This window comes from Haliotis cracherodii, unplaced genomic scaffold, assembly GCF_022045235.1.
Source record: "Haliotis cracherodii isolate W230 unplaced genomic scaffold, xgHalCrac1.p SCAF_11, whole genome shotgun sequence".
Lineage (NCBI taxonomy): Eukaryota > Metazoa > Mollusca > Gastropoda > Lepetellida > Haliotidae > Haliotis > Haliotis cracherodii.
The window spans coordinates 28,128,417-28,155,272 of NW_027266266.1; the positions used below are offsets into that span (position 1 = coordinate 28,128,417).

The 26,856-nt window shown below is 43.5% G+C and overlaps 2 protein-coding genes across 2 annotated transcripts; one reads left to right on the forward strand and one right to left on the reverse strand.

Annotated features, from left to right (window-relative positions):
• Positions 1–349: 349 nt before the first annotated feature.
• On the reverse strand, positions 350–14,581 carry LOC139455664 (potassium voltage-gated channel protein Shaw-like). The gene is made up of 2 exons (XM_071237222.1): positions 14,138–14,581; positions 350–1,593 (listed from the first exon to the last, which is right to left on the reverse strand). Exons 1-2 carry the CDS (start codon positions 14,579–14,581, stop codon positions 643–645), a joined length of 1,395 nt encoding a protein of 464 aa, XP_071093323.1. The 3' UTR covers positions 350–642.
• A 6,379-nt stretch (positions 14,582–20,960) lies between these two features.
• On the forward strand, positions 20,961–26,213 carry LOC139455665 (potassium voltage-gated channel protein Shaw-like). The gene is made up of 2 exons (XM_071237223.1): positions 20,961–21,497; positions 24,917–26,213. Exons 1-2 carry the CDS (start codon positions 21,057–21,059, stop codon positions 25,871–25,873), a joined length of 1,398 nt encoding a protein of 465 aa, XP_071093324.1. The 5' UTR covers positions 20,961–21,056; the 3' UTR covers positions 25,874–26,213.
• Positions 26,214–26,856: the final 643 nt, after the last annotated feature.

Consider the following 26,856-nt stretch of genomic DNA (forward strand, 5'->3'; position numbering starts at 1 on the left):
GAGTCATTGTCTCAATGCGTACTGAATCTCAAGAGGCTGTTTCTGTTGTAAAGGCAAATGAGCTTCGTGAGATAGCGTTCTGCATCATCGAACCATTCATTAAATAAAGTGAACGTATAGTTCTAGATGAATGTTACTGAATAAAAAAAGTTCAGATGTTGGAATCTACTTGCTGTGGGCACTATCAATAACTGGGCAGGTGGGACATCAGTGCACCTGGCTATATACTTCATGTTGTACACGTACTCTGTGTCGCAGGACAGTTGGATGGTAGGTAACTCGTGGTAACGAGTCATCTCACTCATCTTCTATATACAAGTTGGTGTTGCTGATGTATTGCCGTGAATTGTGACGCTGAATCATGGATACTCCATCCTGTAGCTAACTTATATCATGTTCTTTCTGGGGGTATCATATCGAGGGCAGTTGTAGATGCCATGACAATTAATGAATGGATATGATGAAAGGACTGTTCTATCACCTGTTATTAGTTTGATTTATACGTCAGGTTAGTTTATTCGGGGTGGTCAGCATATGTGGAATTGTTAAAAGTTCAGACACATAAGCTATGACCACTTAGTCTTAATTATTCAACGCATGCTGTTTGATTATGTAATCCCGTTTACGAAAGTTTGTTTTGCATCACAATTTTGTGTGCTTTTCACCGATAGGATGGACCTGATTGTGCGAGATTCCATTTTGCATAGCAGGTCCTTTCATTTTGAAGTCACTTTCATCAAAGTCCTCCAGCTGTGTGTGATCGGGGGGCAGAAACCCCTTGTTAGCCCCAGCCTTCTTCCTCAGTATCTTGTGACGCCTTATACGCTGGTTACGGGCGGCCAAATTCATGTGATATGCTGTAAAGTTGGAGGCGATGATAGCCACCGGCATAGCCAAGAGAAGAATGCCAGACAGAGAACAGAGAATCCCAACGATGTAGCCGGGGGACGAATGGGGATGGTAGTCTCCATACCCGACTGTTGTCATGGTAATGACTGCCCACCATATAGCGATAGGAATATTGTCAAACGTATCAACGCCCATACCAATCTCCACAAAATATATCACTGTTGCGAAAATAACAACCGCTATTGTTAGTCCAACACACAGCAGCAGTAACTGCCCAAAGCTGGCCCTGAATGTAAGAAGAAGGATTTTCATCATTGCATATTGCCTGACGAAATGTAACAGCCTCAGCACGTTTAGGACAAACAGAGCTTTCAGCACATGGTCTGTCAGGCGAAGGTCCTCAGTGTGGCCGAGTAGGTTGCCCCCGTACTCCAGCAGGAACGCCAGCCACATGATGAGGTCCAGGAGGAAGTCTATAATATTCAACCAGTCGCGCACAAACGTTTTCTTTGAAGGGGAAGTTAGAAATCGGGCAATCATGTCGAGACTGAAGAAGGCGAGACACACTATCTCCGTATAGTTGATCCAAAGAGCCGTGTCCGTAGTGAGAATGATGTCCAGTTTCTTGATCGTCTGGTTGTTCTTGGTCAGTTCCGGCAGCCCCATCCGCAGTGACTGGACCGTCCCCAGCATGACAGTCAACGTGATGACCACTACCATCGTCATTTTCGCGGCGTTCCATGCCTTTTTGGAGAAGAAAGAACACCGGAATGACATAGGTATTACATGATGGGTAGTGTTTTAGTGAAAGTGTGCGCGCGGGGCCGCATGAGCGTTGTTGTGTGGGTACGGAAGGATGTGTGAAGATGTGCTGGTGGGGTGGCTAGTCAGATAGGATTCTGACAGGGTCGGTATTTCATACGCGAGTAGGGTGGGTTAATAAATGGTTTGCCGGCGGGTCCACGTGTGTGTGGACCGGACCGGATGTGTGATGGTGGGCCGGACCGGTTGTGTGATGGTGTGTGGGCCGGACCGGGTGTGTGATGATGTGTGGTCCAGGCCGGATGTGTGATGGTGTGTGGGCCGGACCGGACCGGACCGGGTGTGTGGTGGTGTGTTGTCCAGGCCGGATGTGTGATGGTGTGTGGGCCGGACCGGGTGTGTGATGGTGTGTGGTCCAGGCGGATGTGTGATGTTGTGTTGGCCGGACCTGACCGGACCGGGTGTATGGTGGTGTGTGGTCCAGGCCGGATGTGTGATGGTGTGTGGTCCAGGCCGGATGTGTGATGGTGTGTGGTCCAGGCCAGATGTGTGATGGTGTGTGGTCCAGGCCGGATGTGTGATAGTGTGTGGGCCGAACCGGGTGTGAGATGGTGCGAGGGCCGGACCGGATGTGTGATGGTGTGTGGACCGGACCGGCCCGGAGCGTGTGTATGATGGTGTGTGGGCCGGACCGGACCGGACCGGACCGGACCGGACCTGACCGCTTGTTTGATTGTGTGTGGGCCGGACTGGATGTGTGATGGTGTGTGGACCGGACCGGCTGTGTGATGGTGTGTGGACCGGAACAGCTGTATGATGGTGTGTGGGCCGGACCGGACCGGACCGGACCGGACCGGACCTGACCGCGTGTTTGATTGTGTGTGGGCCGTACTGGATGTGTGATGGTGTGTGGACCGGAACGGCTGTGTGATGGTGTGTGGCCGGAACAGCTGTGTGATGGCGTGTGGACCGGAACGGCTGTGTGATGGTGTGTGGACCGGAACAGCTGTGTGGTAATGTGTGGGCCGGACCGGATGTGTGATGGTGTGTGGACCGGAACGGCTGTGTGATGGTGTGTGGACCGGAACGGCTGTGTGATGGTGTGTGGACCGGAACGGCTGTGTAATGATGTGTGGGCCGCCCGGGTGTGTGATGGTGTGTGGGCCGGACCGGATATGTGATGGTGTGTGGGCCGGACCGGGTGTGTGATGGTGTGTGGACCGGAACGGCTGTGTGATGTTGTGTGGACCGGAACGGCTGTGTGATGGTGTGTAGACTGGAACGGCTGTGTGATGGTGTGTGGGCCGGACCGGGTGTGTGATGGCGTGTGGGCCGGACCGGATATGTGATGGTGTTTGGGCCGGATCGGGTGTATGATGGTGTGTGGGCCGGACCGGGTGTATGATGGTGTGTGGGCCGGACCGGGTGTGTGATGGCGTGTGGGCCGGACCGGATATGGGATGGTGTGTGGGCCGGACCGGGTGTATGATGGTGTTTGGGCCGGACCGGGTGTATGATGGTGTGTGGGCCGGACCGGGTGTATGATGGTGTGTGGGCCGGACCGGGTGTGTGATGGTGTGTGGGCCGGACCGGCTGTGTGATGGTGTGTGGACCGGAACAGCTGTATGATGGTGTGTGGGCCGGACCGAACCGGACCGGACCTGACCGCGTGTTTGATTGTGTGTGGGCCGGACTGGATGTGTGATGGTGTGTGGACCGGAACGGCTGTGTGATGGTGTGTGGACCGGAACAGCTGTGTGATGGTGTGTGGACCGGAACGGCTGTGTGATGGTGTGTGGACCTGGAACAGCTGTGTGGTGGTGTGTGGGCCGGACCAGATGTGTGATGGTGTGTGGACCGGAACGGCTGTGTGATGGTGTGTGGACCGGAACGGATGTGTGATGGTGTGTGGACCGGAACGGCTGTGTGATGGTGTGTTGGCCGGACCGGATGTGTGATGGTGTGCGGGCCGATGGTTTGTAGGAGGTTTAACCCAAACCCCGGCGCAAATCACCCTAGAGTGGCATAACCTAGGCTCAGAGCACTCCACCCTCGTAGACCCAAATCACTCACCGGGCTCAAATCACTCCCCCTCTACTATTTCAAATGTCCATTGTTGATTGTATTACTTGTTTCTATTACTATATCATATCCTAATTTTATATTATAAATATTGTGTTACTTTAGGCAGGATCTCATTAAGGGTTATGATTTGCTGAGTGTCGGTGCTTGGTGCCTGCAACAGTGTATCATTGGCGGAAATATGTAGTAAATGCTTAATTCCATGTTGATAGGATATCTTCAGGATTTTTAATCCTTTCATTCTCTGTGTGTAATCCTTTCACGCTGATGGAATGAAGTCACGCAAGCAGTTCGTACACTCTATGTCAATGGAGGTCAGACTTGGTTAGGATCCGTGTTTATCTGTGACAGCTTCAACCTAGTGACATTTTAAACTGAACTGAACGTGACAATTGATGATGAATTTTGATATTCAGACATTATTATAGCTAGTTGTATCTGTTGTTTTCTATCATATTTATGTTTAATGCGGGGAATGGCCTTGTTTTGGGTATTGTCTGTTTGGGGAATTGTCTGAAGTTCGAACGCATGACGAGTTAATGTAAATTTGAGTATTTTAAATTGTAGCATCTCTTTGTGTGAGATTTGTACACGGTAACAAGGAATTATTTTTCGTTCACAATATGAACAACCTTGCTTCATATGAATTTTGTTACTGACATACATTACGTGTTTTATATATGTTGGAACTTTGCAAACTTGCCGCCTCATGAATAAATATTATGAGAAGGTGTGACCAACAGCCAGTGGTGTTTATTCATGATACTGAGAGGCCATATTTTATAGCACATACTATATAGTAATGGGTGTATATAACATTACTATAAGGTAACATATCTTAATATAATTCTTAGGTTCGTAGCATGAAATATGTACATTGACATTTTTTTCGTTACTACATTGTGACTTGATATTAACAAAAAACAATTCTTTGAACTAAGGTAACGGATGTACTATTTATTAGTGTAATGTGAGTGCAGCATTCAACGGACATACTAGCAAGAAATTGTATTCATTTTTCTACAGTGTCTAAGTAACCGACAAATTCTGTGTTCTCTTAATATCGATATTAAGAGTTCCATTAAGAGTTCGTGTGAGCTACATCTGAATCTTGCAAGTGCTATTCGAAATGTTTTAGCGTTACATTAAATAAATATTGCTTTCTTCAGAAACTGTTTTTAGAGAGGGAAAAAAACTTGATGCTATATTGGATAATGACAGCGAACAATGCCAATATCTTTCAAGGTCTGATTAAAAGCACCTATGAAATGGCTTGGAATATCCTTGTCCTGGACCGCCCTAGTGGTCTTGTGGTAGAGCGTCCGCCCGGAGAGCGGAAGGTTCGGGGTTCGATCCCCGGCCGCGTCATACCAAAAGACGTTAAAAGATGGTACTTGTTGTTACCCTGTCTGGCGCTCGGCATGTAGGGGCTAAAACAAGAACTGGTCGGTTCGGAGTCAGTATATTGTATCTGAGTGCATGCACGTCGCTATATAAGTGCAATAAATGTGGACGCAACGTTAAACCCAATTTCACCTGACCTCACCTTGTCCTGGTCTGTCCAAATATTAGCATTACCAAGACTACAGTTGATGCCCAGTTGGTCTGTCCCTGTTGATCACAGAGTAATTTAGCTTTTTATAACATGTTTTTATAATATAAGGTGTTTATCTTCTTTTGTATGCGCATGACTTAAATGAAACAGGTATCAGAAGAAGATGGAAACTAGAGAGAGTACCAGGTGATGGGTACACATGGCAGAGGTGTGTTGATTTTACACTTGTTATGTAAACGTTATTTGTAACGAGCGCTTGTTTTTTCAAGAGCAATACATACAGATCCTTTCATGCACACTATTGACTGTCTACAAATGTATGTCGACAATCATCTACTTTCCTTTCAGGTAAGACAGAGATCAAATAAACATCTGAAAGTTTCATAACTGTATGCCAAAACAGAACAGTGGAAGTGGAATACTTTAAGAATGTTGGGGATTGATTTGAGGCCAAAGGGGAGTGATCTGAGCCCGGAGTGAGTGTTTTGGAAAGGCGGAGAACGAGAGGCTCAAAGCACAACAGGGAAATGTTAAGAGATTGTTCGAGGCTGCTGCACCTGACTGGGAGTGTGATGGTGGGGGGAACCTGTTGTGTGATGGAGTGCGAACAGGGTCAGATGTATGCATGCATGCAGGCGGGGGCAAATCTGTGATGTAATCCGTATGTGGTTGGATGTGGGATGGTGTGCGTACGACGGCTATTTGGTGGTCTACGGGAAGGACCGGATCCCTGATTTAGGCTGTGTGATGGTGAAGGCAGGACGTGTGCTGGGGCAGGGCTCGTGTGAGATGGTGTGAAGACAGGGTCGAGTGTTGGTCACGCACACGACCTTGCCTTCACACAATTACTCGGCCCTGCCATCACACCATCACACACGGCCCTGCCTTCACACCATCACACACAGCGCTGCCTTCACACCATCACACACACGACCCTGCCTTCACACCATCACACACACGACCCTGTCTTTACACTATCACACATACGACCCTGCCTTCACACCAACAAACACACGACCCTGCCTTCACACCATCACACACGGACCTGCCTTCACACCATCACACACACGACCCTGCCTTCACACCATCACACACACGACCCTGTCTTTACACTATCACACATACGACCCTGCCTTCACACCAACAAACACACGACCCTGCCTTCACACCATCACACACGGACCTGCCTTCACACCATCACACACACGGACCTGCCTTCACACCATCACACACACGACCCTGCCTTCACACCATCACACACACGACCCTGTCTTTACACTATCACACATACGACCCTGCCTTCACACCAACAAACACACGACCCTGCCTTCACACCATCACACACGGACCTGCCTTCACACCATCACACACACGACCCTGCCTTCACACCATCACACACACGACCCTGTCTTTACACTATCACACATACGACCCTGCCTTCACACCAACAAACACACGACCCTGCCTTCACACCATCACACACACGACCCTGCCTTCACTGCACACACACACGAGCCTTTACACCACCACACACAAGACAACACCAGTACTTGCTTCACGTCATGATACACAATAAATGTAACATCGTTCTTGCTTGATATCACAATACATGTACATGTAACATGGTACTTGCTGCACATCACAGCCTCCTGAAGGGACACTGGGGAGTCATGAACAATACACGACGTATGTAGCTAACCAGAGAGAAGCATAGGATATCTGTATTTAGATACTTAAAGGTTTTTTTCAAAGCAGTTTGAAATATTTTTGCACATGTGGACACTTGTTCGCTCCTCCTGGTGGTCAGGACATTCCCTGGTATCAGTGTCCTCCGGAGTATCGGGTAAGACTGTTGTAGGGCATTATAAACCTACTGGCTGTTTGTGTAACTCGATATGGATTTTTTGAAATTGTAGTAACACCTCGTAGTATTCCCTCTGAGACATGGTTTCTTCTACACTGATCTACCTTCCCGATAATGATGAACCCGGCATCCGATTCCGAATTCATTTGAAACAACGTAATCGATAATCAATATAGATCGATATCGTGTAGCTACAACCTAGTTCCGACAGTTTCTTTATGAGCAGACCTCCTTCTAGTGCTCGCCACTAATACACTTCGCGCACAATAGAATCAATGTTCTCAAACACAGTATCAACTCTCGATGCAGTTAATTGCAACGGTTAAATTTGTTTATTCATTTGCAGCTTTCTTTTTATAGACTTTCAGCAAACACGTCAAGGTAGACCCAGGTTCGTGACAACGTGTGATTTGGGTTACTTTGACTAGAATGCAGATATACCGTCATGTCATCATGCAGTGACAACGTGTGATTTGGGTTACTTTGACTAGAATGTATACGTAGATATACCATGTCATCATGCAGTGACAACGTACGATTTGGGTTACTTTGACTAGAATGCAGATATACCGTCATGTCATCATGCAGTGACAACGTGTGATTTGGGTTACTTTGACTAGTATGTATACGTAGATATACCATGTCATCATGCAGTGACAACGTACGATTTGGGTTACTTTGACTAGAATGCAGATATACCGGCATGTCATCATGCAGTGACAACGTGTGATTTGGGTTACTTTGACTAGAATGCAGATATACAGTCATGTCATCATGCAGTGACAACGTGTGATTTGGGTTACTTTGACTAGAATGTATACGTAGATATACCATGTCATCATGCAGTGACAACGTGTGATTTGGGTTACTTTGACTAGAATGCAGATATACCGTCATGTCATCATGCAGTGACAACGTGTGATTTGGGTTACTTTGACTAGAATGCAGATATACAGTCATGTCATCATGCAGTGACAACGTGTGATTTGGGTTACTTTGACTAGAATGTATACGTAGATATACCATGTCATCATGCAGTGACAACGTGTGATTTGGGTTTCTTTGACTAGAATGCAGATATACCGGCATGTCATCATGCAGTGACAACGTGTGATTTGGGTTACTTTGACTAGAATGCAGATATACCGTCATGTTATCATGCAGTGACAAAGTGTGATTTGGGTTACTTTGACTAGAATGCAGATATACCGTCATGTTATCATGCAGTGACAACGTGTGATTTGGGTTACTTTGACTAGAATGCAGATATACAGTCATGTCATCATGCAGTGACAACGTGTGATTTGGGTTACTTTGACTAGAATGCAGATATACCGTCATGTTATCATGCAGTGACAACGTGTGATTTGGGTTACTTTGACCTGACTGCAGAGATACCGTCATGTCATCATGCAGTGACAAGGCGTGGCATGCAGCTGTGCACCCCAGACGCATGGGTCAAATCATCAAATGATAAACAGTCAATGCCAAACAATCGGTACATATAGTCCAGTCGATGATAGCTGACTATGTGCTGCAACTTCGCCCTTTTTCTCGTATATCGTCCACTGCCAGTGCCCTGTGGTGCGTCGCCATGACATTGACGCGCAATGTTACTTGGGGTGACGTTTCTTTCGGTTCAGTATATGTTTAAATGAGGCAAATGCGATCCTTTCAGCGAACACATTTCACGAAGCGATCGCAGCACTGCGACTGTCGGACCTATCATACCTCAACATAGAATAACGACAATCATCGCCCCGCGATGCTTTGTGAAACGGGACCAAAGACCCCTGTCAAGTCATAGGCTGGCAGGCATATACAACACTATATCAATAACCTTAAGTGAAATCCACAGTTTTGATTAAGCAATTCTTCTAACGACGTAACATGTCCGTAGAAGAAATGGTATTATCAACATGGACTGTGTTACTTGTTCCGTTCTAGAGATGGTGTTATCAACACGGACTGGGTTACTTGTTCCGTTCTAGCGATGGTGTTATCAACACGGACTGTGTTACTTGTTCCGTTCTAGAGATAGTGTTATCAACATGGACTGTGTTACTTGTTCCGTCCTTGAGATGGTGTTATCAACACGGACTGTGTTACTTGTTACGTCCCAGAGATGGTGTTATCAACACGGACTGTGTTACTTGTTCCATCCTTGAGATCGTGTTATCAACATGGACTGTGTTACTTGTTCCGTCCCAGAGATGGTGTTATCAACACGGACTGTGTTACTTGTTCCGTCCTTGAGATGGTGTTATCAACACGGACTGTGTTACTTGTTCCGTCCTTGAGATGGTGTTATCAACATGGACTGTTACTTGTTCCGTCCTTGAGATGGTGTTATCAACATGGACTGTGTTACTTGTTCCGTCCTTGAGATGGTGTTATCAACACAGACTGTGTTACTTGTTCCATCCTAGAGATGGTGTTATCAACACAGACTGTTACTTGTTCCATCCTAGAGATGGTGTTATCAACACAGACTGTTACTTGTTCCGTCCTTGAGATGGTGTTATCAACATGGACTGTGTTACTTGTTCCGTCCTAGAGATGGGGTTATCAACACGGACTGTTACTTGTTCCGTCCTTGAGATGGTGTTATCAACATGGACTGTGTTACTTGTTACGTCCTTGAGATTGTGTTATCAACACGGACTGTTTTACTTGTTCCGTCCTAGAGACGGTGTTATCAACACAGACTGTTACTTGTTCCATCCTAGAGATGGTGTTATCAACACAGACTGTTACTTGTTCCATCCTAAAGATGGTGTTATCAACACAGACTGTTACTTGTTCCGTCCTTGAGATCGTGTTATCAACACGGACTGTGTTACTTGTTCCGTCCTAGAGATGGGGTTATCAACACGGACTGTTACTTGTTCCATCCTTGAGATGGTGTTATCAACATGGACTGTTACTTGTTCCATACTAGAGATTGTGTTATCAACACGGACTGTTACTTGTTCCGTCCTTGAGATGGTGTTATCAACATGGACTGTGTTACTTGTTACGTCCTTGAGATTGTGTTATCAACACGGACTGTTTTACTTGTTTTGTCCTTGAGATGGTGTTATCGACATGGACTGTTTTTCTTGTTCCGTCCTAGAGATGGTGTTATCAACACAGACTGTGTTAGTTGTTCTGTCCTTGAGATGGTGTTATCAACACGGACTGTGTTACTTGTTCCATCCTAGAGATGGTGTTATCAACACAGACTGTTACTTGTTCCGTCCTTGAGATGGTGTTATCAACATGGACTGTGTTACTTGTTCCGTCCCAGAGATGGGGTTATGTTTTCCAATTAAAATCGCCAACCACTTTAAAAATATCTCATCCTCAAAGAAAAGTCTTGAAAGCCATATGGCTCATCCTCATCAATAAAGAGTATTTCGAGAGCAAAGGTATACTCCTCGAGACATCAGCATGTTAGACAGTGTGCCTGTCACACTTATCTTTTAATAATCATTTCAAATGTTCGATTTCAACATGCCATATCATGAAAGTCACTGTGTCGTATCCTTGGACAAGGTTATTGACTCTACTTTTCCCACTGTGATTTGACTGAAACAGTTGTTGACTAATGCGAAATGCCCATTAAGCATCATTTACCCTAAATAGGAAAAATTACAACATAAATATACTTGTATTGTCAATAGACATGAATTATATATGAACATCATTACAAGTTATGCCATGAATGAGAACCAAAATAACTTCGATTGTGTCTACAGTTTAAAAGAAGAAGTGAGTTGTTCAGTATTCGATCAACCGTCAAGACTGAAATCAGCACATGAAACTCCCTTAAATCCTTCAGAATGCCGTAATTGTCAGTCAGTATTGCATATTCCCACAATGGGCATCAATGCACGCACGGACTCGACCATGATAAGAAGATGTGATAGGTCTGATCACAAGAAATGGGATGCAACGCCATTCTTCTCACAGGGTAGAGAGATTTGTCAATATTATGCTGTCCAGTGGTTTTTCCTTCCAAAATCACCAGAGCTGTCTTGACTTGGCTACATATGCTGCCTAGACAGGGCTAATGATGCCGCATTGACGGAGCTACAGATGCTGTCTAGACAGGGCTAATGATGCCGCACTGACAGAGCTACCGATGCTGTCTAGACAGGGCTAATGATGCCGCATTGACAGAGCTACAGATTCTGCCAAACGGAATACAGCAATGTTCTCCTTGTCGGAGGTTGACACAAAATATTCCATCTGCTTGAAAAAAATTGAATTTCTGTTTCACCAGTATTGCAGCATCAGTGTTTACGGCTCGTAGTGGTATGCAAGGTCTGATATTGTACTGACGTAGTCTTCTGGACACTGTCCAGCGACTGACAGGGTGAGTGCCTCAGCTGATGACGTCACAGTGACAATATCGTTCTACAGATAGAGGATACGCATGTACAGTTCCCTGGCTGGTGATGACAGGAGGTCTTTCACTCCTAGGCCTGTCTCTCGTCCGCCCAGTCTGACTGAATCAGGTCATGTGTCTGGTGACTGTCATTCTTCTACAGCCAAAACTCCTTGCGACGTCGACGTCGTCATGCATTGCTCCTTGATGCATCATTCTAGCAGCTTGTTCTTTCTATTGAGGGTTAAATTCAGCATGCAACTGTTCAACGATATGGGTGTGAATGAACAGTAAATCGTGTCTTTATACCCATGTATGTGTAGGTGAGCATGCCCAAAGCTTCACTGCAAACTGAAGTTCCATTGATCTGGGCACTGTATCACTAATTTACTATTTTGGTTGTGTTTTGGTGATTGATGCTCAACAGTTTTGTAATACTATTCGGGGTTTGGACCCAACGTGTTCAAATGTAAGTTTGGTAAGGTTTGTAAGGTTTCTTGGTCAGTTTACATCAGAAGTTATGCTATTTATGCTCCTCATCCACAATCTTGGTAATTGTAAAGTTTATAATCCCCGAGCAGTTTAGAGTTTGATCATGTCAAGCTGTTTTAGAATCACCTACATCTGCATTGTTTTAGTCAACAATATAATGACGTTTGAAATGTGACGTAAAACAATCCTCCTCCCCCCCCCCCCCCCACACACACACACACACTTCCCACAAATAGCAATGGTACTTGCATCACTGTGGGCTTTCAGTCCAAAGCACGATATACTTTAAATACCTTTCAAAGCGGAGTCACACCCACTCCTTGATCGAATCAGAAGACTGTTTAAAGGGAATTTTTAGCTGGAAGAAATGATTTCTTGGGGGCAGTCCATATGTTGCAAGACGTTCTAAGCCGTATAGAGTCACACCCCAATACCAGTCGAATACTGGTTTGTTTCAATCATGTCTTGTTAACAGAGTAATCCTGATGGGGAGGCTATTTGTAGCTTGGTGTTATTCGAACCGGACTAAAACAAAAGCTGAGGCGAATGGTCCCAGGTTAGTCATCACATTTAACTGGAGACATAACACTCTGGGTAATCGTGGATGGGCTAAATATGGAAGATGAATTATCTCGACTGGTATACATCGAATGATCATCTAGTAAAACAAAACAGGTTTGCCGTTGATAAAAAGTGTATGTCTGCGTAATCGTGTCAACATCTAGACACGCATACGTTAAATATTTACACTGGAGTGATTAGGTTGTTAGCAGTGGTGAACACATAATCACATCAGTTCAGTTTCTAATCAATCGGCTCTGTGTGATCGCCCTTGTTATTTAATAACATATGAGAAGGCTGGACGCACTAATTGACCATGACACACGGATTTGAATACGATGAAATGAAAAAAATGTGTGCTATATCTAGGATATGTTAAAAAGGTTATGCATCTATATTGATCAGACCACGGATGTTGACGTGAGTGATATGAATAAACGCGGCAATATGTACAGTTGCAGTGGCCACTACCACACACGAGGCTGCAACTTATCTTGGGATGCAGTGGCAAAAATGACCCCTCTAAAGTCACACCTGGGAAGAAGAGGCTCTCATCAGTTCATTAATGAAGGATTGAAAGGTTACATTCAGGTATTTGGCTGAGCATGTGACTTCTGTCAGTGTGGATAGTTATCCATATCACCAACACTATCCTCTCAATCAACATCATCGACACTAACCTCTCCATCAGCATCAACATCACCGACACTATCCTCTCCATCAACATCACCCACACTATCCTCTCCATCAACATCAACATCGCCAAAACTATCCTCCCCATCAACATCATCGACACTATCCTCTCCATCAACATCAACATTACCGACACTATCCTCTCCATCAACATCACCACCACTATCCTCTCCATCAACATCAACATCACCGACACTATCCTCTCCATCAACATCACCAACTCTATCAACACCATCATCAACATCACCGACACTATCCTCTCCATCAACATCACCGACACTATCCTCTCCATCAGCATCAGCATTAACAACACTATCCTCTCCATCATCATCAACATCACTTACACTGGCATGAACATCAACAATATCAACCTCATCGCTGCGTGAAAATGTTTAGATCAACACACAACTGACATGTATAAACGGTGTTTTTGTGACAATAAAGCAATAACCGACTTTTGCAATGTGATATAAAATAAACACTCAGCTACAAGCTAATGAGTAAAATATCATTATACTGTCATTATACTTGCATCACAATAGTCATGTCTTATTTGCGTGATAAGACAGTGCTTTCTATGCCCGGATATGGACGTCAGTCTAATAAAGTCGCAATACAATGTAGGCAGATATCAATCACACACACACACACACACACACACACACACACACACACACACACACACACACACACACACACACACACACACACACACACACACACACACACACACACACACACACACACACACACACACACACAAACACACACACGCATACACTAACACGAACGCACTAACACAGTTATACACACATGGATAGTTAGATGGAAGGATGGCAGAAGGGCAAAGAGGGTTGCGTTTGAGAAAAAGGCAATACATAAGTACATGCTGTGATCACTGATTTACCATAGCAACACTGGAATATGTAGGGTATTCCAGGGTGTTTGAGATCCTCTTCCTCCAGGTATCGTGGTCCTTGTCAGTAAACTCGGGGACAACACTCATAAAACTCTCAATAATGTCCACGATGGCCTTATCTTCGTTACCAATCGAATACCTCTTCCAGCAACACTCAGAAATAAAATCCTCGGGGATGTCCCAGAACTGAAGTTCTTGTTTAACACAGGCGCTGCAGACATTGACGGGGAAGTGCAGCTCCCCTCCCCGATACATGTCCAGCACAACAGTCATCACCTTCGGATTTCTGTCGAAGAAGAACTCGTCACATGCAGAGTCGTAATGTTTTGACGTCTTGGACAGCCTTCCGAGTCTGGTATCTGGGAACTTTTTCAGAGTTTTCCAAAACGTCACAAACTTCTTTCCCGAAACGTTGAGAACAACCTTATCCATTTTGCTAAATTGTTGATTAATGGTGACAAGCTTGACGACAATTACGCTGAATTCGGATGTTCACACCTTAATTCTAAGAGTATGGAGACTGGTGTAATTAACTGTTATCCTTCGCCGGCGGAGTGCCCTGCAGCCTACCCTCCCTGTCCACCGCGCTGTGGGTTGCTGCAGGGTATCACGCGTCACCGGGCTCAGCTGCCGCTACACTGATCTATCGACAAGCCAATCAATGTTTACTATTGTTGAGGAATAAGAGCGCTTCACTTTCGTTGATTAAATGTGTTGTGCAGCTAAACGACCGGTGCTTGTAAACAAAAACAATAGCTAGAATTAATTTTGCATTAGAGTAGTAAAGCAGGTGAGCATCATGTGCTTCTTGGACAACGTTTGGACTGTAACTAGTTCTAGTGAGTAGGTTGTATTCACACGATGTGATTATAATGAGCATGCAAATTGCTGATTAGGCGGTTAATATATTATTCATGAAATCAATTTGGACTGTTGACACCACAACGTGTTTTTTCTACATCAGCTCAGTTTAACGGTGCATGTGTAACATCAGGAGTGACAAACTCAGTTTGGTTCAACACCCCTTCGAACAACATGTCAGTATTGGCACTGCGTGGCACCTTGACATGCGAGGCCACCCGACATGAGAGTCTTCTGATGAGCACGGCCATATAGTGCTCATAGACACTGCTTCTCAAAGCCTGACGGAGATGCATCAGAGTTGAAGAAAGGTGCCGCTATCGTTAACTGAATGAATAGTTGCAGGTGACCTATGTACCAGACAGTCACCGTTGTGCTTCATCTTGTAGGTTACCTGTGTACCTGCCAGTCATCGTTGTACTTTATGTTGTAGGTTACCTGTGTAACAGCCAGTCATTGTTGTACTTTATGTTGTAGGTTACCTGTGTACCTGCCAGTCATCGTTGTACTTTATGTTGTAGGTTACCTGTGTACCAGCCAGTCATTGTTGTACTTTATCTTGTAGGTTACCTGTGTACCTGCCAGTCATCGTTGTACTTTATCTTGTAGGTTACCTGTGTACCTGCCAGTCATCGTTGTACTTTATGTTGTAGGTTACCTGTCTAGCTGCCAGTCATTGTTGTACTTTATGTTGTAGGTTACCTGTGTACCAGCCAGTCATTGTTGTACTTTATGTTGTAGGTTACCTGTGTACCAGCCAGTCACCGTTGTACTTTATGTTGTAGGTTACCTGTGTACCAGCCAGTCATTGTTGTACTTTATCTTTTAGGTTACCTGTGTACCAGCCAGCCATTGTTGTACTTTATGCTGTAGGTTACCTGTCTACCTGCCAGTCATCGTTGTGCTTTATGTTGTAGGTTACCTATGTAACAGTCAGTCACTCTTGTGTTTTATTGTGGCCATGTGTGATGGTATATTTCTGGTCAACTGGTCACGTCAACAAAGACCTTACATTACTGGTTGTGGTTGAAATTCCTCTTCCCTCAACTCAATTCAGGTTATAAGCAGAACATAACGTTACTGATACAATCTTGTAGTGTGCAGTGAACATGTGCAAACATATGATCATGAATACTAATCACCTCACAGCAACCATCACCGCAGATACCCGCTGCCTCGAGGGCAATTACTCATACTTCCAGGTGCTGTTTTTCTTCCGTCATATGTATGTATCAGTCAATAGTGCTGTATCTGCCGGGAAACAATATACAGATAAAGGCCATCAGACTGTTGAAAGGACGTGTTTTTGCTCATGACTCTCTGTAATTTCAAATAGTCCTCTGAAAACATGCTGTCTCGCGTCATCAATGTAGAGTGAGGCACTTGTGTTAAATTGACCGAACATTCTGGTACTCGCGGACAAGAATAACAGTTAATATCAAGTGTTTAAAACATCTAAATGGTGAGAACTCGACAAGAGACCAGGAGCCATTGTCTGTCTCATGGCCTGTTCATTCCTCTTGTGGGAGAAGTAGGGAGTGGCACACACGTGAATGGGTTAGTAAAGAGCAGGTAGCAATGGACAGTGTAGTTTCCACTTCAGCGTGTTTGCGAACATGTACTACGCGGTTCATGAGTATACTTCTAATGGGAACGTTCTTTAAAATTCAAACACTCTCTTCTCAACTTTTCAAATCGACTTCAGTTAAAAAAAATATTACGTTGTTTGTAAATGTAATACTGGACAAAATGAAGATTCAAGTTGATGTTGTGAAAGGGTATTTCAATATTTAACCACATACCTGGCATGTTGTTAAAGTCTTCAAGATCAATACAAGCATCGGAACTTCAAGTCTCATCACAGGCTAGAACGGTCGACGGATAATATTGTTGAAATGTATTGTTTTCTCACAGCCTTGAGCCATCAGTTGTTTGTTTGTTGTTTAACTCAGCGATATTCCAGCTATATGACAGCGGTCTGTAAATAATCGAGTCTAGGCCAGACAATCCAGTGATAGACATCATGAGCATCGATCCACGCAATTGGGATACAATGACATGCATCAACGTCATCAAAGTCAACGAGCCTAAACACCCGATCTTGTTAGTCGCCTCTTACGACAAGAGTAGTCCTCTTTTACGGCAAGCATGAGTTGCTGAAGACCGATTTTATCCCGAATTTTCACGGGTCGAACATGCAGTAACATGTATTTCTAGGATGTGTATCAAACTACATGTTCATCAACAGAATTGAGGATACTTATCACCACTATTGTCAATAAAACGATTCGTCAACTATCGCTTTAATCGCAGTGATAAGCGGAACTTACAGACAATCCGGGACAGATATTCGATTGCTTGTAGATGACAGATCTAGTTGCCTTACAAACTAATGTCAGGACATGGTATGATGTTGAACCGTAAATGGTAGTACCTAATCATGTAACATCGATCTTTGGGGAATTATGCACAACTGCTAGCAGAATCTATTTTGAAAGTGAATGTTGCATTGCGAGGAGTGTTGGAGCATGGATGTGAATTCTTCGATTTCCTTTGTGCGGCATAAGTAGGTGAACGCGATCCTTCAAACACATTTACGCTGGCACACATTCGTATGGAAGGAATTTCCCACTACCCGTCCTTGTCGAAATGAAAATGTCTTTTCCACCCTGCAAAGACTTTACTGATTGGCACTGGGTGTCTTTGTGACAGGGACCGTGAGTGGTTTTTTTCGATTAACGTAATCAGTTGACTGTGCACCGCCATGTTGTTTGATGCAAATGCAAGTGATATGAGAGGTGGAATCTGATTGTTAACAGGAGGGACAAAAAAGGGACATAACTCTGGTGAGGCTACGATCGAACCACGAAATTCCAGCCTAGTTCAGCAAGGGTGGACACTGGACCCGTTTATAGTCAGTTAACTCCCTTGCCTGGGGAAGATGTGAGGGATATGGATCCTCTTCTGAAAACTACTGTCACGTTACTTTGCTATCTTGTTTTGAAACACTTTCACAATTATATAAAATATCAGATTAACTTCATTCTTAGATCATGCAAGCTGGCTTCTGTAAAATGCTACTGAATAGTTCACATTTCCACTTGCCGTATATCTTAAACCAAATCTGATATCAAACTTATTTAGTGGTGCCTGGGACTCTGTGCGGAAACTTGATGTTTTCTTCCCAACATCTACAACACCAGATAGTTTCAAATTAAAACTATGAGCCTAATTACATATATTTCTAAAAAAGGATTTTGCAAAATGTATTTTTGGTAGCAATGTTTTTTCAACAGTCTGAGCGTAGGTCTTTGAAAGGCATTTAGAAGTGATACACATAAGGAAGAGAATATATGAATGTCAACTTCTTTATTATGAGGAACACAACGTTTCGGAGGATATGCTTACTTCATCACCTGGTGATGAAGGAGTAAGCATATACTCCGAAACGTTGTGATGAAGGAGTAAGCATATACTCCGAAATGGTTTTTCAAGCAGTTTCTCGGACAATTCCCTCAAAATATGAAATGGTCAGTCCCTTGGAACCTGAGTTTTATATTTCATATTCTTCCTTAGCTTTATGTGGTCGCAAAATGAGAAGAATCCTTACATGTATGTCCACGTTAGTTGCAGAAGAGGGAATATATACTGGGATAATTAAAATTCAGCGCTCTTGTGTTCTTTGTGGTTTACATTATGTAGAGGATGCGTTTTATCTGCGTTGATGTGTGTAGCGATTTATAAAATCCTCGAGTACAGCATCTTCTTGTAATGTATATGGTACACTGCCCTTTACAGTTCTTTGTAAATACTTTGTGCTCACAAAATGGGTCTGTTATTGAAAAGTGACACTTATGTGTCCATAAAGCCCTTGATGTGACGCAACAACCCATGCCTAAATATATATATAATATCAAAAATAAACAACGCACTTTTCTCAGTGAAAGTGATAAGTGCAAAACATTTTTAGATGTCCTATATATGTGTAGCGGCCAAACATTTCCGAGTCCCGTGATGGGATTCGAATCACGAACCTTCACATACTGTTTTAAGATTAAATTAAGCATGGATGTTATCTATGAAAGCCACGTACAACCTGTTAATACCGCCAATGATTACCAAAGGAAAAGTGACGGTGCAATAAACTTCCAATCGATTCATCATGAAATCGCCATGAACTCGGGGCTAAATACACGTTTGTCTATCAATGTGCCTATTGCAATGATATTAAGAATTTATACATTTGAGCATGTTTGAAGAATAAAAAAAATATTTCTGTTTGCAACTTGATGTACGTGTTACTATATCCTAGAATATATTTTTGAAAAAGAAACTTGCTGTGAAGCCTATTTCTGGTGATATTGCTAAAAGCGGCGTAAAGCAATACTTATTCAGTTACTCACCTAAGTCATGGTTGAGTGCATTACTACTCCATCCACTGATATCTTTACAAATGCAGTAGACCACAAAAAATTAGCAAACTAAACACGAATGATTATTATTACAAAATAACGTTGTTTTTTTATATATCTTTACAACCTCAAATTGTGTTAAATAAAAAGAGCATGTTCTCTATTTTCGAGGTATCTCCTCAATAATTCGAATCCAATTTCACTAGGTTTCCAGCGGCATCCAAATACGTTCGGGAGAGGGAAGAGCACCAAAGTTGAGAAAAGCTATCTTGATTTTATCAGCCTTCTCTATGTCTTTGACCGCCTTCGTGGTTTCGTTGTATTTTCGTGAATCTTCAAATATCTTCTTTTTCAACAGACAATGAATGATTACATTGCGGCATTTTAATAAACATCTTGAAAGTTTGGTAGTAACAAATTGGCAGTTATGTGTAACAATGTTTAATGAAAGAAATATACCTACACTGTTTGTATACATACATATCTGGTTGGTAAGTATGTGTTATAAGTAATTTCGACAGCTGTGGCTTTACCTATGTTTTGATTCCCCAGTCTGCACTCAGTCAGCAGTGGTCGTTATCTTCAGTGGAGTCCAACAACCAAGCTTGATAAACAATACTTGTCATCTAACGGATTGTTCTTATTAAGGCTAGGCTTTAGTACAAAACAGTTATAGCTATATTTGTATTGACATGTGTTAATTGAGACACTCTTAGCCAATCTGGGCTGATCCATGGCAACAATAGTTAGACCAAGCTCAGCATCAACAACCTACCCTTGCTGACCTGTCTGTCAAATGGGGGAACTGATAAATGGGTTGGATGGACTAGCCTATCCAATTTAGTCGCCAGAGTGCTAGAGTGCGGATTCTGCCTCTCTAGCACCTCTCCTAGGGGGCACGCGTGGGGTGGAAAGGGGGAGTGGAGGTCACATTAGTATGAGTCGAGGAACCTTTACGTGCTGGACTACGTCCCTTTGCCATGTCAGGATCTGCTGATGGCGAGTTCGGAGCACAGGTTCGCCCTGATTATGATCCTTGTGTGGTAAGCAACATACTCGCAATCTTGGCTTTCAGCAAAACGTTTTAACGGTTATGACCGGCGTCACTTGACCGCGCTTGCCTCCAACGTCAGACAAGCACGTGATATAACTGAACTATATTTATTGCGATATTTCACTACTGTACTGCTCAACAGTGCTGGGCTGAACGAGAGCGAGATGACACGGAGGATCTCAAACATATCGCCAGCCTGTTGCTGGAAGCTAAATATCAAATACAAGTCTTTGCCAAGCTGATAGGCTGCTGATATCCGTTGTTGGATTGGTGTGACAAGATGTTATGTCATTCAATGAAAGTTTGAAGTAAGCTAAACGCTCCACTTACATATGACAAAAGCTTGTAATTTTTACATTACATCCAATTTTTACATAGGCTATAAATTATATATTACTGAATACAAGGCGGCTAGAAACTACCCACGGGACAATGAGCTTCTTACGTGTACACTGTTTGGTATACACGGGGATAACGTCAGAAAGCTGATGGTGTAACTCCACCTGTGTAGAGCTCAGTCAGCACCCCGTGTGGTAATGCTCTAGCTGGGCCCTGGCCAAAATACTCTACCCCAGCTGACATGGACAGGATCACAATCAACGTCGCGGGGAAGAAATTTGTCACTTATTGGAAAACCATTCAAAAACTTCCAAAGACAAGACTCGGTCGATTGACTCAAAGTTCGCCTGAATATGACCCCGACATAAATGAGTTCTTCTTTGACAGAGACCCGAAGGTGGTGAACTCGATCCTGAACCTGTATAGGACTCGCGAGCTGCACCTACCGTCTACCATGTGTGGCCTAGCCCTCAAACAGGAACTCGAGTTCTGGGACATCCCGGAGGAGATGATCTCCGAATGTTGCTGGAATAAATACACCGAACAAATGCAAGAGAGACAAATTTTGAATATTTTGGATAAAACATTGGGAGAAAATGGCACTTCCTCGGAGACTCACCCATCTTGGAAAGAGAAAATTTGGCTGACGATGGAGAAACCGTTCTACTCCCAGACCGCCAAGGTAAAGTGGTGCAGTTATCAACCAGTTGCCATAGTGTAGGCCGTATGACAATACTGTATGCATGTAGCTTTGATACACTAGACATAGCACATGGTATGTGTACATAGAACTATGTCAATACACATTTATTTATGTACCATCACTCATCGTTTTCCAAAACGCATGTCAAGTCCTGTGTTTGATTCATAGCAATATGAAGAGGAATATCATTCGCACTTGTTGTTCAAGCAGTGGTCGTTTAGGACAGGCCATGATCCACAGTGATGTTCGTCATGGGTCCCTGAGTGTCTGTATAGGGGGAACTAGTGGGCTCACATTGCCGCGTGGGGGGGGGGGGGGGGGGGGGGGGGGGGACATTATGTTGGAAAAACATGTTTTGATATAAATCACAATATTAGTTGACCTCTCATGAATTAAAGGTTTGCGGGTTTCACTTCTGAATAGACGTCAGTAGAAGAAAGAACAGGTTTCAGTTGATTATATCAAATGCCAGGGCCGATACAGTTCATAGGTAACGTTTTGCGTACTTAGGCTTAGTTCACGCTATTATTACATTACAATTGTAGCTTTGGCTTTATCGTCGAGGACATTTCTTCCAGGACAATAGCCACCGGCCGATATCGATCCCCTGTAAGGCGGCAATATTCAGGGGATTACAATGTAGGTACGTCTTGCCGAGACCACTTATAACATAGAGGCATTATGTTTCCGTAATGCCCCGCACAATACTTCTGCTGCTGTATATGCAGGTGAAATAGGACACACATTATAATTAAGTAGGACAACGTGTTCATATCGCGGCGAGTTATGCATAACTTATTATACAGCTTTTACGTAATGAAATAGTGCATGACCGCACTCTCTCATTCCTCTGTCTGTATGGGCGTGTGCAGTCAGTGTAAAGTGATCATATATGTCAAGACGACCTGGCACGACGTATCATAAACACAGTAGGTATTTGACCACATGTCGCAGAGGGGGTTCCCAGTAACAACTCCCCCTAAGCTAACATGCAGGGAGGGACGTGGTCCCCACACATAGTTGAAAGTAGTCAATCGGTTTTAGCTTAAGTGTGAGATTTAACAGAATATTTAGCATTCAGCCACAGTCAGTAAAATCTGTACAATGAAAGTCGTTAGTTCCGCTGAGGTTGTGGCTAATGATTAGCAATCTACTTTGTAGAATCGTGATGGTATGTAGGTCTATTAAAGACTTCAATCGATTATAGACACAGCTTTGTGATTTCAATAGTTTGTCATACAGCAAGTCTAGAATACTGCAGTTTCTAAAAATGAAGGATTTTATTATAGAAGATAATTTAACTGCTGTTTTTTTCTGTAAGATATGTTCATTTCAGAGCCTAAATGTAAAGTCTATGATTTCAACGGTGGTTAATGTTCATGAGTGGGCTACATTATGTCTAATCTGTCTCCTCATGTTAAACAACGGGGCCATGTAAAATCAAGCCATTCGTCCCATAAATCAGTATTGTATTGGAGCGTTAAGGTGGCTTTGTGGTACGTACATTACACTGGTCTATAGAGTCCTGCCTTGTAATGAATAGGTTGAGCCTACCCGACCGTGGTGAGGTATTACAATAAGGTGGAGTTTACAGAGGATAAGGAACTAAAATAGATACCTATATACACGTCACACACACATGTAACACAAGTCGGATATCATACACGCTGGCTGTGTAACGGAGGTTTAACGACAGTTAACGTGCTCAAGAAAAGACTTCACGTGCTTGTACGCTTGTAACACCTGTACTAGATTATACTACCAAGTGATTGAAACCAATACCCCATCCATGTGCTAATAGACCTGTGGGTTTCTAGTGGTAAATGATAACGGTATGCTAGCCCCATGGATAAGGCGTGCGCCTTTCATATAGTCTATGAAGGTTCAATACTCATCATGAATAGACCAAGTGAGGTGCTCCTCCTCTCAGGATGTACATACAATACAAAATAATAATAACAATTAAAACCACTCTTTTACTAGCTTATACTCCACAAGACTGGATTGTAATATAGTGTTCACGCTTTATACTCAAGTCAAATATTGCTCATATTCTATACTTGAATGACCCCCGTACTGATTAACTAGAATATGTTAAATATTTGATTTAACACACCAAATAAGTATAAAGAAGGACATCATCTTCTCCATCCCAGTTTAAGACACGTCTCATCTGTTCCACATGTGTTTATTTATGTGTACAGCTCCACTGAACACCTAGAGATGGATTTAGGCGCCATATAAACTCATTCTTACTCTTCCTCTTCTTCGTCGTCTTCTTCCTCTCCTTCTTAATCTTCTTATTATGTGGGTATTCATATATTCTTCGCACGTCCTCCTCAATCAAAGGACAGGGTAGAGTGGAGGCCATCCTGGGGCTACACGATCTGCATACTCTCAGAAATGAGAAAACCTTTATCAGATGTGTTCGTTGTTCATTTAAGCACACGCATGTTTTGGATTTATTACTACACTAAATGTATAAGTAAAGCTAACTGCTTATAAATACACTCATTTGCGAAAGTTTCTGGAAGTTCTTTATTCATAAATTGCTTGGCAACAGAAAGATACATTTCCCCTGACGTCCATAAATTGCAAAAGTACAGCAGAAACGATACCAGATACCATCCATTTGAAAATGTCTGGTAACATTTTCATGCACAAACAGTCAAACGCCGTTTTGTCGAACTTTGATGTGTTGAACTTAATGTTGTCTCGAAGTAAAAGCATGGCTTCTGTTATTCCTTCCTAATTTATCATTTTCGGTTGTCACGAAACTTGGATACCTTGAAATATTTCCGTAGGTCCCTTTAACTTCGACACAACGGTGTTCGAGTTACTACAACGTGTCCTTAACAGTACAAGTTGATATTTCTGTCTGGCCTAGCGGATCCCTTATGGAATGTCATATTGTCTCTTTTTTACACATTTACAGTGTAAAGGTCTCCCTGAATGAATGTCACTGTAAATACAACGGCAACACGAGAAAAAAACAGTCTCGCTTATCTCCCGAACAGATTCCACTGGGTGTAGCGGGGACAATTACATGAAGGGATCACTGAGTATAGGTGATGACACAGGTGTTCGTGTAAAGGGAAGCATGTCCTGCCCCACCGGTAGCACCCACCACATGAACAATTTGCATTAAATAGTAAGTCTTTGTTTGTTGCCTGGCGCCGCACAGCAGTACTCCTGATATGCCCCGGTGGCCTGTAAAACAAACCAGACGAACAAGTGATGGACCAGAAACAACAGTGAAACGATAGCGGAAGTGCTATTCAGAAATGCCATCAAACATATTTCTAATATGAGCTGTTTATATAAGATTGACAACCGCTAGCAATATTGTATTTCCCTGCCAATATACACATACATCACTGTTTAGTCTTGTGTTTCAGGTATGGAACCTCATCTATCTCATCTTCGTCCTGCTGGCCATAGTAGTGTTCACCCTGTCTTCAGTCCGGGAACTGCGGGTAGAGAGGCCAAACACCAACAGCACCAACACAACCGGCCCCTACCACAGTTTTCGTACCCTCTTAGAGAGTGACTCCCACGTCATTCTGTTCTACCTGGACGTGTCATGTATCGTATTCTTCACCCTCGAGCTGCCCCTCCGGTTCGTGGTCTCACCAAGCAAGAAGACCTTCTTCCGCTCCTTCATGAACCTGGTCGACCTTGCACTTGTCTTCATAATGTGGGGCTCATTCTTTCTTGACGAGATTGTATTGAAAAACAACCAATCACAGGAGGTCACTATCATCGTCATTGTCCTACGGAGTTTACTCTCTCTGCGAATATTACGTATATTCCACATAGCACGCAGGTTTGACAGCATGAAGGTACTGTTTCTCACTTACAAGGCAAGCATCAAAGAAATCTTCATGTTGTTCACTGTGTTGATTATTGCCATCAACATATTTGGAACACTGGCCTATTTTGCTGAGGTGTTAGCAGAAACAAACACGTTTGAAAACATCCCGGTCGCTCTGTGGTGGGCCATAATCACCATGACGACTGTAGGATACGGCGATTATTACCCGGAGTCCATCCCAGGCTATGTTGTTGGTATCATATGTGCCCTGTCAGGGCTTGTGACGCTCTCCATGCCCATTGCAATCATTGCCACAAACTTCAGTGCCTACTACTCTTGCCTACCTTCAAGGAAACAGCGCCACCGGAGATGTGCCTACATGCGTAGACACGGGGATACATTTGAAGTGATGCGAGTTGAGAGTTACGAGGGTGCACAACAGACGGACGGTCAGGTGAAGAGCAACGTTGCAAACGGATCAAGTGTGACTACAGCTGGAAATACTGCCGGTGATAGTGGATGTTCGTCCACCTACTTTTAAAAGTTTCAAGTTGAACATAATAGGTCCGCTGTTTACCCATTTGAGTGCTCCTGAGATCCGATGTGAACTGTGGGACTGTTGCTTGATCTTCCCACCCCGTCGCCCCCCTCCTCTCTGAAACACTTCCCTCTGGTGCCTGCCATGGATACAGAACGACTGACCACATGTGTTTTTTCCATTGTGTTGAGTTTATTGAACGTGCTGACTGCCATAAGGAGATGGATACACGCATATATTTCAAAGGAAAGAACGTTATTTACTTCCGACTTTTAAACCACGTGTACAAACATACATCAGCTCACAAGATACAGATTGTTCCTTGTTTTACTGCTCACCCTTTTTGTGCAATATGTTATAAATAGTGTTCCAATGTCTATGCACGCACGATTGCAATGGTTGTGATAAATGTTTTATTTCAATATAAACGTGTGCGTGATGTTTTTCACGTCAGTGTTGCGCGCTGGCATATCACTTCTAGGGGACATGTTCTCCGAGCTCAGTGGACAGTGAGGCATGCCGTATCTTCAAATGTTGTCGCTAACATTAGCATGAAAAAAGCCAACTTTGGTTAGATGTATCGGGTTGAGGTCATGCCCAGACCGGGTAATATTGTTAACAGTCCAGGTAATGTACCGACACACGTCGTTAACAGATAAGACAATGTGACCATGTGACACTATCGAACACGTTGTGATTCATTTATCTAAATGTAAAGGAATAGAGGACATGGCGCTGATTGAGAAACTCGTATGGAGAGCACCTGATGTTTAATCATGTTAACAAACCAGATGATCATAGTCATCAGGGTATTTAGTATTTGAGATAAATCTTATCACAACACAAAGCGTGACTCAGAAATCTTCAAATGATGCCATAATGAAATATTTGTTCGACTCCTTTGTTAGGAAAATACTTGTGATTGGAGAAGCATGAAAAAGAACTATGTGCAAATAACACAGTTATATCAATATTTCAGCGAAAAC